The sequence below is a fragment of the Panulirus ornatus genome, chromosome 47, assembly GCF_036320965.1.
Source record: "Panulirus ornatus isolate Po-2019 chromosome 47, ASM3632096v1, whole genome shotgun sequence".
Lineage (NCBI taxonomy): Eukaryota > Metazoa > Arthropoda > Malacostraca > Decapoda > Palinuridae > Panulirus > Panulirus ornatus.
This window is the reverse complement of record NC_092270.1, coordinates 20,963,102-20,982,272: the sequence shown is the minus strand read 5'-3', so window position 1 is coordinate 20,982,272 and position 19,171 is coordinate 20,963,102. Positions and strand designations below refer to the sequence as shown.

The 19,171-nt window shown below is 39.7% G+C and overlaps 1 protein-coding gene across 3 annotated transcripts in view; it reads left to right on the top strand.

Annotated features, from left to right (window-relative positions):
• Positions 1 to 226: 226 nt before the first annotated feature.
• The window catches only part of LOC139763662 (cytosolic carboxypeptidase 1-like), a 32,234-nt gene continuing 13,289 nt past the window's right edge, over positions 227 to 19,171 (top strand). Inside the window, exons 1-6 of one of the 3 annotated variants that reach the window (XM_071689958.1) lie at positions 227 to 327; positions 7,488 to 7,575; positions 10,440 to 10,601; positions 13,588 to 13,764; positions 15,391 to 15,509; positions 16,118 to 16,176. In XM_071689958.1, the coding sequence (XP_071546059.1) occupies positions 10,530 to 10,601; positions 13,588 to 13,764; positions 15,391 to 15,509; positions 16,118 to 16,176 (427 nt within the window). In that variant the 5' untranslated portion in view covers positions 227 to 327; positions 7,488 to 7,575; positions 10,440 to 10,529. Of the gene's footprint in view, positions 328 to 7,487; positions 7,576 to 10,439; positions 10,602 to 13,587; positions 13,765 to 15,390; positions 15,510 to 16,117; positions 16,249 to 19,171 lie in introns of all 3 variants that reach the window. The other 2 variants (XR_011716201.1, XM_071689959.1) reach the window with 2 other exon arrangements.

Here is a 19,171-nt window from a genome sequence, read left to right as displayed (position 1 = left end):
TTACAAACTCTGGGTCTCAGATGGCCATAAAGGTTTTCAAATTATGGGTCAAAGATGGCGGTAGAATGTTGTCATACCAGTATTGTATTTTTCGTGGAAAACGTCACCGAGAAATCCAAGCTGGTTGGTTACATTAACAGAAAAAATAAGATAGGAAATACGGAGTTTGTCCATGACCCCATAAAAGGCCCAGCAAATGAGGATTAGGTGGGATTAGTTTTCTGCTGGTCAGCAGTGGTGAGGTGAGGCAGGTGTGGCTCAGTGGGCGCCATATATGTCAGCTGGAACCAACGCAGTGAACCATCTGCTTCTGTAATTCATTTTATTGTACGATATTCCTCTCGTTATTTGTTATTCCGTGTAGTCCATATTTATCCTAGACTACTTATGTCATTTTGAATAAAGACCATCATCTGAGCGTTTCTTATGTTGTCAATATTATCATGATGCGTAAGTTACCGGATATATTGTTGCTATTTCTTATGCCACAAGACTTTACACATATCAACCATAATATGTAGGTTACACATCACCGTTGCTCCTCAGGACGTGTATAATTATGTACCAGACAACCTTGTTGGGTCATGTCTGGCTACATGACCTTGGTCGGGGCAGGAATGACTGTCCCAACCCTCCAGGTGACCCAGCAGACAGCAGTTATTATTACTGTAATGCCGGAGCCGTTTGACCAAAGAGCTTGCCTTTGTTTTTCCTGTTCTTCCATCTCAGTTTAGGCACAGACTTTATCACATAATCATTGGACTTCTAAGTTTGTTGTCTTCTATGACAAGTACGTGTCTCTAGAGTGGATGAGTGCGTGAATGGCTGGATCTGGAGAAGGCATATGATAGAGTTGATAGAGGTGCTCTGTGGAAGGTATTAAGAATATATGGTGTGGGAGGCAAGTTGTTAGAAGCAGTGAAAAGTTTTTATCGAGGATGTAAGGCATGTGTACGTGTAGGAAGAGAGGAAAGTGATTGGTTCTCAGTGAATGTAGGTTTGCGGCAGGGGTGTGTGATGTCTCCATGGTTGTTTAATTTGTTTATGGATGGGGTTGTTAGGGAGGTGAATGCAAGAGTTTTGGAAAGAGGGGCAAGTATGAAGTCTGTTGTGGATGAGAGAGCTTGGGAAGTGAGTCAGTTGTTGTTCGCTGATGATACAGCGCTGGTGGCTGATTCATGTGAGAAACTGCAGAAGCTGGTGACTGGTAAAGTGTGTGAAAGAAGAAAGTTAAGAGTAAATGTGAATAAGAGCAAGGTTATTAGGTACAGTAGGGTTGGGGGTCAAGTCAATTGGGAGGTAAGTTTGAATGGAGAAAAAGTGGAGGAAGTAAAGTGTTTTAGATATCTGGGAGTGGATCTGGCGGCGGATGGAACCATGGAAGCGGAAGTGAATCATAGGGTGGGGAGGGGGCGAAAATTCTGGGAGCCTTGAAGAATGTTTGGAAGTCGAGAACATTATCTTGGAAAGCAAAAATGGGTATGTTTGAAGGAATAGTGGTTCCAGCAATGTTGTATGGTTGCGAGGTGTGGGCTATGGATAGAGTTGTGTGGAAGAGGGTGGATGTGCTGGAAATGAGATGTTTGAGGACAATGTGTGGTGTGAGGTGGTTTGATCGAGTGAGTAACGTAAGGGTAAGAGAGATGTGTGGAAATAAAAAGAGCGTGGTTGAGAGAGCATAAGAGGGTGTTTTGAAGTGGTTTGGGCACATGGAGAGAATGAGTGAGGAAAGATTGACCAAGAGGATATATGTGTCGGAGGTGGAGGGAACGAGGAGAAGAGGGAGACCAAATTGGAGGTGGAAAGATGGAGTGAAAAAGATTTTGTGTGATCGGGGCCTGAACATGCAGGAGGGTGAAAGGAGGGCAAGGAATAGAGTGAATTGGAGCGATGTGGTATACCGGGGTTGACGTGCTGTCAGTGGATTGAATCAAGGCATGTGAAGTGTCTGGGGTAAACCATGGAAAGCTGTGTAGGTATGTATATTTACGTGTGTGGACATATGTATATACATGTGTAGGGGGGGGGTTGGGCCATTTCTTTCGTCTGTTTCCTTGCGCTACCTCGCAAACGCGGGAGACAGCGACAAAGTATAATAAGAAAAAATAAAAAATATATATATATATATATATATATATATATATATATATATATATATATATGTGTATATATATATATATATATATATATATATATATATATATTTTTTTTTTTTTTTTATACTTTGTGGTTCCATATATATATATATATATATATATATATATATATATATATATATATATATATATATATTATAAAATGGTAAGATGTCACAGTATAATTAGGTCACTGTGACCTACATTATATTCATTACAGAAAATCAGGGAAACACCATGTTCGGGTCAGCTTGTGTATTGCGCACATAACATTTTTTCCCCCTTTTGGTCGTGGATGACAGAGGAAATATTTACTTGATTAAAGTTTTTTGTGTGCATGTGTGTGTGTGTGTCTCTCAGTAAGTGAAGCCCCAAAATTGGGGAACAGTCTGAAAGTAATATTTTGAGTCTGTAACAATAAGGGGAGTATGACTTCCTGTCCATTAGCTGAATTTTACAAGACCTTTGAGTGGTGGTGAGAGTAAGTGAGCTTGGGAAGGAGACTTGTGTGAGGAAGTACCAGGAGAGACTGAGTACAGAATGGAAAAAGGTGAGAACAATGGAAGTAAGGGGAGTGGGGGAGGAATGGATTGTATTTAGGGAATCAGTGATGGATTGCGCAAAAGATGCTTGTGGCATGAGAAGCGTGGGAGGTGGGTTGATTAGAAAGGGTAGTGAGTGGTGGGATGAAGAAGTAAGATTATTGGTGAAAGAGAAGAGAGAGGCATTTGGACGATTTTTTCAGGGAAAAAATGCAATTGAGTGGGAGATATATAAAAGAAAGAGACAGGAGGTCAAGAGAAAGGTGCAAGAGGTGAAAAAGAGGGCAAATGAGAGTTGGGGTGAGAGAGTATCATTAAATTTTAGGGAGAAAAAAAAGATGTTCTGGAAGGAGGTAAATAAAGTGCGTAAGACAAGGGAGCAAATGGGAACTTCAGTGAAGGGCGCAAATGGGGAGGTGATAACAAGTAGTGGTGATGTGAGGAGATGAAGTGAATATTTTGAAGGTTTGTTGAATGTGTTTGATGATAGAGTGGCAGATATAGGGTGTCTTGGTCGAGGTGGTGTGCAAAGTGAGAGGGTTAGGGAAAATGATTTGGTAAACAGAGAAGAGGTAGTAAAAGCTTTGTGGAAGATGAAAGCCGGCAAGGCAGCAGGTTTGGATGGTATTGCAGTGGAATTCATTAAAAAAGGGGGTTACTGTATTGTTGACTGGTTGGTAAGGTTATTTAATGTATGTATGACTCATGGTGAGGTGCCTGAGGATTGGCGGAATGCGTGCATAGTGCCATTGTACAAAGGCAAAGGGGATAAGAGTGAGTGCTCAAATTACAGAGGTATAAGTTTGTTGAGTATTCCTGGTAAATTATATGGGAGGGTATTGATTGAGAGGGTGAAGGCATGTAAAGAGCATCAGATTGGGGAAGAGCAGTGTGGTTTCAGAAGTGGTAGAGGATGTGTGGATCAGGTGTTTGCTTTGAAGAATGTAAGTGAGAAATACTTAGAAAAGCAAATGGATTTGTATGTAGCATTTATGGATCTGGAGAAGGCATATGATAGAGTTGATAGAGATGCTCTGTGGAAGGTATTAAGAATATATGGTGTGGGAGGCAAGTTGTTAGAAGCAGTGAAAAGTTTTTATCGAGGATGTAAGGCATGTGTACGTGTAGGAAGAGAGGAAAGTGATTGGTTCTCAGTGAATGTAGGTTTGCGGCAGGGGTGTGTGATGTCTCCATGGTTGTTTAATTTGTTTATGGATGGGGTTGTTAGGGAGGTGAATGCAAGAGTTTTGGAAAGAGGGGCAAGTATGAAGTCTGTTGGGGATGAGAGAGCTTGGGAAGTGAGTCAGTTGTTGTTCGCTGATGATACAGCGCTGGTGGCTGATTCATGTGAGAAACTGCAGAAGCTGGTGACTGAGTTTGGTAAAGTGTGTGAAAGAAGAAAGTTAAGAGTAAATGTGAATAAGAGCAAGGTTATTAGGTACAGTAGGGTTAGGGGTCAAGTCAATTGGGAGGTAAGTTTGAATGGAGAAAAAGTGGAGGAAGTAAAGTGTTTTAGATATCTGGGAGTGGATCTGGCGGCAGATGGAACCATGGAAGCGGAAGTGAATCATAGGGTGGGGGAGGGGGCGAAAATCCTGGGAGCCTTGAAGAATGTGTGGAAGTCTAGAACATTATCTCGGAAAGCAAAAATGGGTATGTTTGAAGGAATAGTGGTTCCAACAATGTTGTATGGTTGTGAGGCGTGGGCTATGGATAGAGTTGTGTGGAAGAGGGTGGATGTGCTGGAAATGAGATGTTTGAGGACAATGTGTGGTGTGAGGTGGTTTGATCGAGTAAGTAATGTAAGGGTAAGAGAGATGTGTGGAAATAAAAAGAGCGTGGTTGAGAGAGCAGAAGAGGGTGTTTTGAAATGGTTTGGGCACATGGAGAGAATGAGTGAGGAAAGATTGACCAAGAGGATATATGTGTCGGAGGTGGAGGGAACGAGAAGAAGTGGGAGACCAAATTGGAGGTGGAAAGATGGAGTGAAAAAGATTTTGTGTGACTGGGGCCTGAACATGCAGGATGGTGAAAGGCGGGCAAGGAATAGAGTGAATTGGATCGATGTGGTATACCGGGGTCGACATGCTGTCAATGGATTGAATCAGGGCATGTGAAGCGTCTGGGGTAAACCATGGAAAGTTGTGTGGGGCCTGGATGTGGAAAGGGAGCTGTGGTTTCGGGCATTATTGCGTGACAGCTGGAGACTGAGTGTGAATGAATGGGGCCTTTGTTGTCTTTTCCTAGTGCTACCTCGCACACAGGAGGGGGGAGGGGGATGGTATTCCATGTGTGGCGAGGTGGCGATGAGAATGAATAGGGGCAGACAGTGTGAATTGTGTGCATGGGTATATATGTATGTGTCTGTGTGTGTATATATATGTGTACATTGAGATGTATAGGTATGTATATTTGCGTGTGTGTGTGTGTGTGTACATTGTGTATGGGGGTGGGTTGGGCCATTTCTTTCATCTGTTTCCTTGCGATACCTCGCAAACGCGGGAGACAGCGACAAAGCAAAATAATAAAAAAAATAATAATATATATATATATATATATATATATATATATATATATATATATATATATATATATATATATATATATTTTTTTTTTTTTTATACTTTGTCGCTGTCTCCCACGTTTGCGAGGTAGCGCAAGGAAACAGACGAAAGAAATGGCCCAACCCCCCCCCCATACACATGTATATACACACGTCCACACACGCAAATATACATACCTACACAGCTTTCCATGGTTTACCCCAGACGCTTCACATGCCTTGATTCAATCCACTGACAGCACGTCAACCCCGGTATACCACATCGCTCCAATTCACTCTATTCCTTGCCCTCCTTTCACCCTCCTGCATGTTCAGGCCCCGATCACACAAAATCTTTTTCACTCCATCTTTCCACCTCCAATTTGGTCTCTCTCTTCTTCTTGCTCCCTCCACCTCCGACACATATATCCTCTTGGTCAATCTTTCCTCACTCATCCTCTCCATGTGCCCAAACCACTTCAAAACACCCTCTTCTGCTCTCTCAACCACGCTCTTTTTATTTCCACACATCTCTCTTACCCTTACGTTACTCACTCGATCAAACCACCTCACACCACACATTGTCCTCAAACATCTCATTTCCAGCACATCCATCCTCCTGCGCACAACTCTTTCCATAGCCCACGCCTCGCAACCATACAACATTGTTGGAACCACTATTCCTTCAAACATACCCATTTTTGCTTTCCAAGATAATGTTCTCGACTTCCACACATTCTTCAAGGCCCCCAGAATTTTCGCCCCCTCCCCCACCCTATGATCCACTTCCGCTTCCATGGTTCCATCCGCTGCCAGATCCACTCCCAGATATCTAAAACACTTCACTTCCTCCAGTTTTTCTCCATTCAAACTCACCTCCCAATTGACTTGACCCTCAACCCTACTGTACCTAATAACCTTGCTCTTATTCACATTTACTCTTAACTTTCTTCTTCCATACACTTTACCAAACTCAGTCACCAGCTTCTGCAGTTTCTCACATGAATCAGCCACCAGCGCTGTATCATCAGCGAACAACAACTGACTCACTTCCCAAGCTCTCTCATCCCCAACAGACTTCATACTTGCCCCTCTTTCCAAAAGTCTTGCATTTACCTCCCTAACAACCCCATCCATAAACAAATTAAACAACCATGGAGACATCACACACCCCTGCCGCAAACCTACATTCACTGAGAACCAATCACTTTCCTCTCTTCCTATACGTACACATGCCTTACATCCTCGATAAAAACTTTTCACTGCTTCTAACAACTTTCCTCCCACACCATATATTCTTAATACCTTCCACAGAGCATCTATATATATATATATATATATATATATATATATATATATATATATATATATCCTGACCTTTGACCTGACTAAGGACTGATGAGTGTGCCAGAGAGCATGAATGATTGTATGTAAGGCTTCCTGATTCCCATATGTTTTCCAGTCATAATTCAACAATGGCTGAAGTGCTGGTTGTAGTCTGGTTAACAGCTTGGTGTATAAGGCTAATTACTGTACGTGTCTAAACGATAGGTTGGGCTGAGGAAGGTGACCTGTTCATTCCAATAATCTTGCAAAATGGACACCTCTTAATTACTTGTGTTCTCCATTACCACAGTTTCAATAATTAATGCAGTCTTTCACATTGTAAATCGCTTAAAAGCTGTTAAGCTTTGAATAAAGGCTTGTGTTCATATGTGAATTACCCTTTGTAGGTAATGGATTACAGTGATTTATTTAGATCTCTTCCACATATTCCCAAAGTCAGAAAATATAGTGCCAAAGGATATGGAGATTTTGTCTATTATGTTTTGTAAGTTAGAATTCTTATTATATGATAATTTTCATTTCATGATAGATTTATTGAAGAGGATATAATACTTTAGCCTACAAAGAATTTTGCTAATATCAAGTTAACTAAAAATGCAGCTATGTGGGGCAGATATGTTCTTTGATAAACTTTACACTGTGGCTAAATCCAAATAGATCAGCTTTGAAAATTAACTTAATTTGATTATTAAGATTTACTGGAGCAAGATCATTGTTTTTTTTACTGTTTTTTATGGAAATAAGACATCTGCTATGGTGCATAGTAATTGGGTCAACTGATTGTGGGTCGAGACTGAATCACAGTAATTGGTTCTTAACCTTCCAGTATCTTCAGTTTTGATTATTTAGATTTCCTCATGGTATACCCACCGTTGGATATAATTGCAACATGATGTTAACATGACTTCTTTTCCTCTGCAGTCAGCGATGTGGCTTGACAGATGAAGATCTCAACCGTAGATGGCGGGCACCTGAACCCACACTACATCCTACCATTTATCATGCTAAGGTAAGCAGTTCTTTTTCCCATGTAAGAGTATAGATATTTGCATGGATGAACTGGTGGTAGGGGAAACAAAGGAACAGAAACGAACATGGAGTAGAAATGACTCCACCATTTGTCATCTGAAGTCATATTGAGAATAGAATTATGATACATTGGTTGTTAAGTATTTTATATAGTGCAGATGATTATCATTTGCACTGCAGACCCCACTAGGTCCACAAAAAGCCTTTTCTTGACCCCCCATATACTGTCAAAGGCGATGCATGCCTAAGGTTCATTCTGGGCTTAAGCAAGTGATGCATTCTGGGTGAAATCAACATATATAGTATGCCTCAGGCTCCTACTTCATTTTGGGAAGTGCTTCAAGATGGTTGGCTATTACTTTTCTAAGGAGGAAAAAGCCTGAATTCTCATGGGAAGTGAGAAAATGAGGCTACACTCAAGATCTCAAGGCACATTGGGCATTTGAAATGCACAGTCAGGTGGCTGCTTCCTGCAACACCACATCAGTGCCTCATCTCATTCAGGAGATTAAAACACGAAGACCTAGAATACTTCAAAAACCTAGCCAGTTGTGTATACAGATATCTGCAGGTGCTAATCGAGGCCAAAGGAAAGATTTCAAAGTAATAACATCGCCTTTGAAAATGTTTAGGGAGGCGGAGCAGGCAGGACTTTGTATCAGTTAAAAGAATTATTTTTTCTGGAAAGGAGGTAAATAGGGTGCGTAAGACAAGGGAGCAAATGGGAACTTCAGTGAAGGGCGTAAATGGGGAGGTGATAACAAGTAGTGGTGATGTGAGAAGGAGATGGAATGAGTATTTTGAAGGTTTGTTGAATGTGTCTGATGACAGAGTGGCAGATATAGGGTGTTTTGGTCGTGGTGGTGTGCAAAGTGAGAGGGTTAGGGAAAATGATTTGGTAAACAGAGAAGAGGTAGTAAAAGCTTTGCGGAAGATGAAAGCCGGCAAGGCAGCAGGTTTGGATGGTATTGCAGTGGAATTTATTAAAAAAGGGGGTGACTGTATTGTTGACTGGTTGGTAAGGTTATTTAATGTATGTATGACTCATGGTGAGGTGCCTGAGGATTGGCGGAATGCGTGCATAGTGCCATTGTACAAAGGCAAAGGGGATAAGAGTGAGTGCTCAAATTACAGAGGTATAAGTTTGTTGAGTATTCCTGGTAAACTATATGGGAGGGTATTGATTGAGAGGGTGAAGGCATGTACAGAGCATCAGATTGGGGAAGAGCAGTGCGGTTTCAGAAGTGGTAGAGGATGTGTGGATCAGGTGTTTGCTTTGAAGAATGTATGTGAGAAATACTTAGAAAAGCAAATGGATTTGTATGTAGCATTTATGGATCTGGAGAAGGCATATGATAGAGTTGATAGAGATGCTCTGTGGAAGGTATTAAGAATATATGGTGTGGGAGGCAAGTTGTTAGAAGCAGTGAAAAGTTTTTATCGAGGATGTAAGGCATGTGTACGTGTAGGAAGAGAGGAAAGTGATTGGTTCTCAGTGAATGTAGGTTTGCGGCAGGGGTGTGTGATGTCTCCATGGTTGTTTAATTTGTTTATGGATGGGGTTGTTAGGGAGGTAAATGCAAGAGTCCTGGAAAGAGGGGCAAGTATGAAGTCTGTTGGGGATGAGAGAGCTTGGGAAGTGAGTCAGTTGTTGTTCGCTGATGATACAGCGCTGGTGGCTGATTCATGTGAGAAACTGCAGAAGCTGGTGACTGAGTTTGGTAAAGTGTGTGGAAGAAGAAAGTTAAGAGTAAATGTGAATAAGAGCAAGGTTATTAGGTACAGTAGGGTTGAGGGTCAAGTCAATTGGGAGGTGAGTTTGAATGGAGAAAAACTGGAGGAAGTGAAGTGTTTTAGATATCTGGGAGTGGATCTGTCAGCGGATGGAACCATGGAAGCGGAAGTGGATCATAGGGTGGGGGAGGGGGCGAAAATTTTGGGAGCCTTGAAAAATGTGTGGAAGTCGAGAACATTATCTCGGAAAGCAAAAATGGGTATGTTTGAAGGAATAGTGGTTCCAACAATGTTGTATGGTTGCGAGGCGTGGGCTATGGATAGAGTTGTGCGCAGGAGGATGGATGTGCTGGAAATGAGATGTTTGAGGACAATGTGTGGTGTGAGGTGGTTTGATCGAGTAAGTAACGTAAGGGTAAGAGAGATGTGTGGAAATAAAAAGAGCGTGGTTGAGAGAGCAGAAGAGGGTGTTTTGAAATGGTTTGGGCACATGGAGAGAATGAGTGAGGAAAGATTGACCAAGAGGATATATGTGTCGGAGGTGGAGGGAACGAGGAGAAGAGGGAGACCAAATTGGAGGTGGAAAGATGGAGTGAAAAAGATTTTGTGTGATCGGGGCCTGAACATGCAGGAGGGTGAAAGGAGGGCAAGGAATAGAGTGAATTGGAGCGATGTGGTATACAGGGGTTGACGTGCTGTCAGTGGATTGAATCAAGGCATGTGAAGCGTCTGGGGTAAACCATGGAAAGCTGTGTAGGTATGTATATTTGCGTGTGTGGACGTGTGTATGTACGTGTGTATGGGGGTTGGGCCATTTCTTTCGTCTGTTTCCTCGCGCTACCTCGCAAACGCGGGAGACAGCGACAAAGTATAAAAAAAAAAAAAAAAAAAAAAAAAAAAAAAATGATGAAAGATCAGATTTTTACAGATTTTTTATTTACATACCAGCAGAACTTGAATGACATCAGCTCTGATTATGCTGAAATTGTGATCTTAGATATTAACTTTTTCTCCTCTTCATAATTGTTTAATGTGAATGTTGATAATGTACTATATGAACAACCAGCTGTAGTGCTTTTAAACTGTATAATCATTTTGCTTAACCCACAGTCACTGTTGGAATACTTAATAACAATTGGAAAGCTGAAGGTCCGGGTGTTCTGTGATTTTCATGGGCACTCACGACAGAAGAATGTGTTCATGTATGGATGTTCTCGTATGCAGTCTTGGTGGCCAGGGGACAAGGATGTACCTGATAGTCCTGATTTCATGGTAAGCATAGTCTAATTTTTTTTGTCGGTCATCGTTACCCACTTTCCTCATACCATGATGTAGATTAAGCACATACAGCCTCTTAAAGCATACTTAAACATTTTCAGTCTGGGTTCAGTATGTTGATTAGGAATTTCATATTCATAAAAGTGCTTACTTTTTTGCTTGCACATTAGGTTTTTTGAGTTCAGCCAAAATCTCTATTCATGCTACCTCTATGCTTTCATTGCATCAAGTTTCAGTCATTCTTGTAGAATCTGCATGTGAAATATTCCCAATCCAAATCAAAGCCTGTACTTTACCTAACTCACAGGTATCTAAACTCATCCATATTAAGTTCTTCACAGCGCAGACTGATATTACACAGTGATCTTTCATCCTTTTCAGAAACTAGTCTTACTTTTATTTATTTTCAGTATCATTCTCGTACATATCTTGTTGCAGTGGTTCAGATTTTTACACTGAAATGAATTAAGGAAATTCTAGTGAAAACAAAGAAAGTTAAGGGATTTAGAAAAAGCATACAATAAATAGTAAACCTCTCTTGGAAGTTTTAAGTATATAATGTGCATGGACAACCTTTTGAATGCTGTTAATAGTTTTTATAACAGAAATAGGATTGTGAAAGTGAGTGTTGGTAAGAGTGAGTGACCTGATAAGTGGAAGTGCGTCAAGGTCTTTTGATATCACCACAATTATTGAACGTTTTTATGGACAAGAGCAGTTATGTAAGATGAGAACAAGGGGAGGTGATATTAGTGCAATATATTATTGCGGAGAAACAGAATGGAAGTTGCCATATAGGAAGTAAGTGTTTTATGTCATCATTGTGAACATGCATTTTGGATCTGAGGATCCTGTAAGATATTGAACACACACACACACACACACACACACACACACACACACACACACACACACACACACACATGCACACATGCACACACACACACACACACACACACACACACATGCATACACACACATGCACACACACACACACACACACACACACACACACACACACACACACACACACACATACACACACACACACACACACACATACACACACACACACACACACACACACACACACACATACACACACTCTCTCTCTCTCTCTCTCTCTCTCTCTCTCTCTCTCTCTCTCTCTCTCTCTCTCTCTCTCTCTCTCTCTCTCTCTCTCTCTCTCTCACTCCCTCTGCCAGGTCCAGGTTTCCATTTTAAGTTTACCACCCCATGAGTTCTCAGTAACTTAACTCCATCAGTGCTATCTTTGCACACTGTGGAATTACAACCACAGATAGACTAAATTCACCTGACATTCATAACTTTTCTGTTATCACATGAAAGGACCAGTAGTTTACATACTCAGTACAGGGATGAATAGATGCCATATGTCACCTGCAAGTCTGATTAGCTTGTGGAAAATCCCTATACCTCAGTTGCCTGTTGATTACAAGCCAAATGGGTCAAGGACCTCATCATTAAACTAGTCCATTGCAACTGTACAGAACTTATGCCACCTGTTGTTACATGATTTTTTTTTTTATGTTTGGAAGCATAGTTATCACATAATTATTAGATATTTATATCACCTGAGGTCCAGTCTGGCTCAGTGCCCAAATGAAAGTGCAAATTCATTGAAAAACAGAATAAACTCCATGGGTTCTAATAGTTTTTCTCTTGTCCAATGATGAATAGGAGGCAGCAGCTATCTGCCTATGTGGTTAGATAGTTGTCATGCAGTTAAAGCTGATGCTTCCTGTCTATTATATGACATGATTGGCCACATAAGAGAAAATACATACACTCTGGGAGTTTAGTTTGTCTCTCGTTGAATTTACCCTCTACCATCATGCACATATATGCAAGACAGTTACTTCTAAGACTATGTTCATGAGTCAATTTTTCCATGGATTCTTAGCAATGAAATAATGAGGCAGATGTTGAATAAAGTGTTTGGGGAAAGTAGTATTTGTGTACTGTATTGTCTGAATTAAGAATATTTTTTTTATTATTATTTTGCTTTGTCACTGTCTCCTGCGTTAGCGAGGTAGCACAAGGAAACAGACAAAAGGATGGCCCAACCCACCCACATACACATGTATATACATACACGTCCACACACGCAAATATACATACCTATACATCTCAACGTATACATATATATACACACACAGACATATACATATATACACATGTACATAATTCATACTGTCTGCCTTTATTCATTCCCATCGCCACCTCGCCACACATGAAATAACAACCCCCTCCCCCCTCATGTGTGCGAGGTAGCACTAGGAAATGACAACAAAGGCCCCATTTGTTCACACTCAGTCTCTAGCTGTCATGTAATAATGCACTGAAACCACAGCTCCCTTTCCACATCCAGGCCCCACAGAACTTTCCATGGTTTACCCCAGACGCTTCACATGCCCTGGTTCAATCCATTGACAGCATGTCGACCCCAGTATACCACATTGTTCCAATTCACTCTATTCCTTGCACGCCTTTCACCCTCCTGCATGTTCAGGCCCCAATCACTCAAAATCTTTTTCACTCCATCTTTCCACCTCCAATTTGGTCTCCCACTTCTCCTCGTTCCCTCCACCTCTGACACATATATCCTCTTTGTCAGTCTTTCATCAGACATTCTCTCCATGTGACCAAATCATTTCAAAGTACCCTCTTCTGCTCTCTCAACCACACACTTTTCATTACCACACATCTCTCTTACCCTATTATTGCTTACTCGATAAACACATACAAGTGTATACAAAGATATCTTTCTCTTTCTACTGTTCAGAATGTTGAATTAAGGGTTTAGGGAAAGTAGTATTTGTGTATTGTATATTAAGGCTGTACTGTGTAAATTAAGAATATAATAACATGGAAATGTATATAAAGATATTTTTCTTTTTCTACAGTTCTCATTTTTCAGGTGTTCATGTGAACCTAACTGTATTGACATGTTTTTCAGCTTCTGCCACGACTTGCTCAGAACTGTATGGGTACATTTTCCCTGCGTGACTGCCACTTCTTGATAGAACGAGCAAGGGAGGCCACAGCACGTGTAGCAGTGTGGAGACAGTTTGACATTCCCATGTCTTATACAATGGAGGCATCTACTTGTGGCTGTGATCAGGGACCATACAAAGTAAGTAGCCTCATTTTTTATATTAAAGGATTTTTTTTAATGAAATAATCCTGTTTCTTTCTATATTTGTTGAAATATGTTCATGTAGGAATTAACACAAGACTTATGAAACAAAAAGTTTTTATCTTCCCCTTAGATTTATTTCCAGTGCCTCCTTTAGGGCCCTTAGTAAATATACAGATGATAGTAAGAAATCTCCAAACATAATGGATGCTGTTTAGCATGTAAAAATAGGGAAATATGTCTAAAACCAAACTATTTGGAACTTTTAATAACTAATAGTGGCTGTAGAGTTAGTTTCTCTTTAATCAGAATACATTACATAATAGATCATTTTAATTCAGTTACCTGTTTAAGCCTTACCTTGAGAAAGCAACAGATTTTACTTTCTGACCTTATGTAGTTCTGTACTTAACCCACTTTCTCAAACTCCACATCTCTTCAAAGATTGCTGGTAACTAGTCTCTTTGTGTTAGGATCTCTTCCAGTTGGTAAACAAACCATACCAAATACTCTGTTCACTACCCATGCTTTGACTGCTGCATAGAAAGAGATGTGTATTGTGGGGAAGATAAAACTTATGTGTTTGGCCTGTAGGGGAGGGGGCAAAGGTTGTGAGAGGGTTGTGAGCCATGGGCTATAAATAGGGTTGTATGGAGGAGGATGGATATGTTGGAAATGAAATGTTTGAGGACAATATGTGGTGTGAGAGGGTTTGATTAAGTAAATTATGAAAGTGTAAGAGAGATGTTTGGTAATAAAAAAGAGTATGGTTGAGAGAGCAGAAGAGAGTGTATTGGAATGGTTTGGACATATAGAGAGAATGAGTGAGGAAAAGTTGACAGAGAGGATATATGTGTCAGAGGTGGTGGGAACAAGGAGGAGTGAGAGACCAAATTAGAGGTGGAAGAATGGAGTGAAAAAGATTTTGAGCAATTGGGGCCTGAACATACAGGAGTGTGAGTGGCGTGCAAGGAATAGAGTGAATTGGAACGATTTGGTATACTGGGGTCAGTGTGCTGTCAGTGGACTGAACCAGGGAATGTGAAATGTCTAGGGTAAACCATGGAAAGGTCTGTGGGACCTGGATGTGGATAGGGAGCTGTAGTTTCTGTGCATTACACATGACTAAGTTGATTTATTTATCCCTGTTTATCCATGTTTATTACATTATGTGTTTATCTGTCCATCATCCCAGTTAGATTTCCTTAACCTAGCTTTCCAGCTTCTCAGGTGTTCATCTTTAACACTTACTGTCCATCTATTTTATCTTCCTAGATATCTCTTGTCATTATGACATATGTTCCTATATCTGTTTAGGTACAACTAATAAAACATTTTCTGGTCGGTTCTGTTGTTTTTTAGGACCTGCCATTGATTTTTAAACATAACCTTCCTTAAGTTAATAATTTGGAACATTGCCTCAGATGAAGTGCATGTTTTGACACTGCAACTTGAGAATGCACCCAGTAAAGGTTATTATCCAGACCATCTTCTCCAAAAAATGTTGATATACTTGATCTAGCTGCAAACATGTCATGAAGTGAATGTCTCCTTGATTAAACATCCTTCTTTTTTTCATCCCTTGCATAAGTAAGAATATAATTAATGTACTATTTTTTTCAGAATAATCACCTCAGCACGAAACAGTTACTTGAATCAGGTGAAGGATTCTGTCTTGCTCTCTCATATCTCATATCCACACCAGAAGTTTTGAGCTCGCAGCTGACTCTTGACTCTGACAGGTATGGCATTTTTCTAGTGTTGCTTTAAGTCTACTAAAGGAGTTACAGTGCTTCAAATGCTGTCTTCATTTAATTTTTATTCGTATTGTATTACAAGTGGAAATCTTTCTTAAGAAACAGATATTTGGTTTTCCATTATGTAAATCTTATTTCTTCTTTCTTACCTGCATATCTATGATATTGTACTTGGCTGTCTTTCCTGAGAGCATATGTACAGTGTTAAGTTTCATACAAAATAATTTGGAGTAATTGTTATTACTACTCTCATTTTCTGGATTTGTCAGGTGCTAGTTATTATTCTTGAATATTTCTTCATGTGTACTGAGACAGGTGTCTCTTTTAGCAGAGGAATAAAAGTAAGTACTCATCTCTATAGATGCATTGCAGTATATATACTTGGAAAGAAACACCTCCATATAAATTAAAAGTGCTTATGGAGTCAGATTTAACAGATGGTTCTCCTTGTTAGAAATGTTTCTATGTTACACACAGATTTTCTTAGATTCCTACGTCTTCAGTACCATAAATCATTTATAGATGATAAAGTTATACAAAGCTAACTAAAGGGTAAAAAGATTGACAGCGTTTGGTAATATCTTTTTTCCTAGTGGTGATGATGATGATGATGATGATGATGAGGAAGCTGACAGTGGTAATGATAGTGATGGTGAGTAGGTGGTCAGGGCAAGCCTTGTGCGGAGACCAGCTGGAGAAGTTGGCTCTTCTCCACTATCTCCAGGTAAAAATTTTGGGGAAAGAGGGGTGGTTGCTGAGATATATTCCCCCCAAAATAAACAAACGAAAATTTAAAACGATATAAAATCATGTCTTGCGTGTGTCCAGTGCCTCGATTCAATACAGTACTTCCCTTAACCTTCTCATTTAATTTTAGTTTTAATTGCCAGCAATTTGTGCAGGGTATGCATTTGTATTACTCAGTTACTAGTAATAACATTTGCAGTGCATGCATATTATGTCTTTTTCTGGTGTGTTGTTTAAGTGTTCTGCTAATACACCTTTACTTACCTCTTGATATTATTCATCTTATGTGTAAAATTGGCATAAGTGAAAATATTACAACAGCATAAGTCAGTGTGGTTGTACATACAAAGCAGAAAAAATAAATGGCCAAGGTGTCCACCTGGGCATAAAGAATATAAAGCTGAGGATATTCAAAATATGGCTGGCTTTGTAAAAAAAAATAAAAGAAAATTCAATTGGAAACAACTACAGATTTTCACATTTGCAGATTATAGAGAATATGTCTTTCACTGCAGTACACTAAACCCTCAGTAAAATGAATCTTATTAGACTGGCTTTAGCACTCAACTGAAAAATTTATTATGGGTTTATTAAGATCCCCAGACAGCTACAGCAGCAAAACAGTAAAATCTTAGTTGTCATTAATAAAAGAGTCTTTCTTCCAAGTAAAAGAATGTTGCTTCTGGCAAATTAAATTGAGGAACCTGATTACAGGATTTTCTCTGCAAAAACAGAAGGTAACAATAAAGTTAAAATTCACACCTTGTCTGAAACTATAGATTTAATGCAATTTAACTTGTGCAGGTAAAAGTCAACAGAAGGGTTTGGGAGTCTCCCCCTTACTTAACACTTTCTTAAAATGGCATTATAAGTGAAGCAAGGGCTTTCCTTAAAGGCTCATTTATATGTTCCTGATGATACCTCATGAAAGTGGAAAAGGAAAGCTGAAAAAAAAAAGAGAATGATTGACCCTAATGTTTTAAGGTACATTAGCTTTGATGTTTTTCGACTAAGCCCTCTTACTGTCAGTAAGATTAATGCAATGTAATGTTAAGTTTGTGAGCTAATTTATTTCTCAGTTAAGTGGAGCATCGTGGTTGATTATAATACTTCCAGTATCAGTTACTCCTTACTGGGGATAAAAAAAAAAGAATGCAGTACTTCAAGGAAAGTTATCACCATCTAGTAAGGTCGCTAGGAACTTAAACAGGAAAAAGTTACCACCGTACCAGATAGGTCTCTTCTAGCTAGGGAATGTGGTAGTCCAAGGTAATTCTGTGTAATATTAAGATTTTTTTTTTTCTTAAGGCTCCATTCATGGACAAAAGTTCACATCAAGGCTGGGCCTTGATTGAAATACGGAGAGAATGAAACCGATAAAAGAAAGACAAGAGAAGGTATTTATGAAATTTGGAGGAAGTGAAAGACCTGTCATTTGAATTGTGCCAGGTCATAGTTATTGGGGAAAAACATCAGAAGGTGGAAAGTTCCTCAGCCTCAACGTGTAGGGAAAGAAGCAGGTATCAAAATGGCCACACAATAATCATGTGACCTAGCAGCTTGCTGAGTATTGCATGGTGTAGCTAGTGGTGGGGGCACACAAGCCGCCAGGTCTCAGGAGCACAAACCAAAGCATTACCTATAGAAGAGGAAAAGTGGACCACTATTGCAGCGTAGGGCAAGAGGGTCAAGTTTGGAAGTTAACCTGGGAGAGTTTATATGTCAGATCTCTTTCACCTCAACTCTGTCAAGTAAGCATACAGAGCTAGACACGCCCCAAATGTGAGAGCAGAATTCCATACAAGGATGAATCAATCCCTCGTATAAACAGAGCAACTGTTCATAGCCAAGTAGCCAAGCGGGTCCACCTGACATGGGATGCTGTAAAAGATTGTGTGGTATCAATGGTTTCAGTAACCATTCAACATGACTTTCCAGGTGAACAACCTTTGCCGCAAGTTACTGATGATATTTTATCGGCCATTGTAAAATACATGGTTAGTGCTTGGAAGCATTCACATTTATCCATGTATTTCATAGAAATGACATGCTTGAACATGAGTGACAAAGAAGCATAAATGATACATGGTTTGCTTTATCTCTTATAAAAGAAATACTGAGTTTGTGTACATTATATTCATGATTAATGGCCTGATATACGTCAAATATCATAGTAATACAACATTATTATACAAGAAGTGATATCTTGCTTATATTCATAAAGTACCGATCATCAGCGGTTTATAACTGGTATCATATGCAAAAAACAAAATGATAAAATTTTTCAGTTTGTTTCAACTTTGCTTGGTAAAGTAACAGTCATGTAGCATTTTCCATTTAAACAGTTTAAGTCAAGTCTGAATTCAGTGATCTTGAATGTTGATTTTTGTCAGATTACCAAATCAAAAATAGTTAAATATCCAGATAAAACCTAAAAATCTGTGGAAGTCAGTGTTTCTGTGAAATGTCTTTACATAATACGCCCATGAATCCAGCACTAATCCTCATCACTACTGTCACTTTCATCACTGCTAGGATCACGTATCTCTGCCAAACAACATGCCTGACCGCATTTCTCTGGTTTACCATGCTATCCCTTTCTTTACACTCGAACATTTGTTATTACAGTCTTTGGTACAGTTACAAGCAATGGATCATGCCATTTCTTGTGGCCATGCTGGCTCAGTATTTACCTCGGGAACAAAGGTTTCATTTTCAGAAATCCAGCCATATTCCTCAAATGAAGGTAAATGTGGCTTTGCAATATGTGCAGACTTATCAGTTATGGTTACCAGTGCTGCACATTGCAAATGGAGAACAAATGTACCTTCAGTTGGAGGCAAAAGTTTCAGTAATGTTGATTTGTTGGTGAGCAACTTGTGAGCTCTAACCATAGCAAG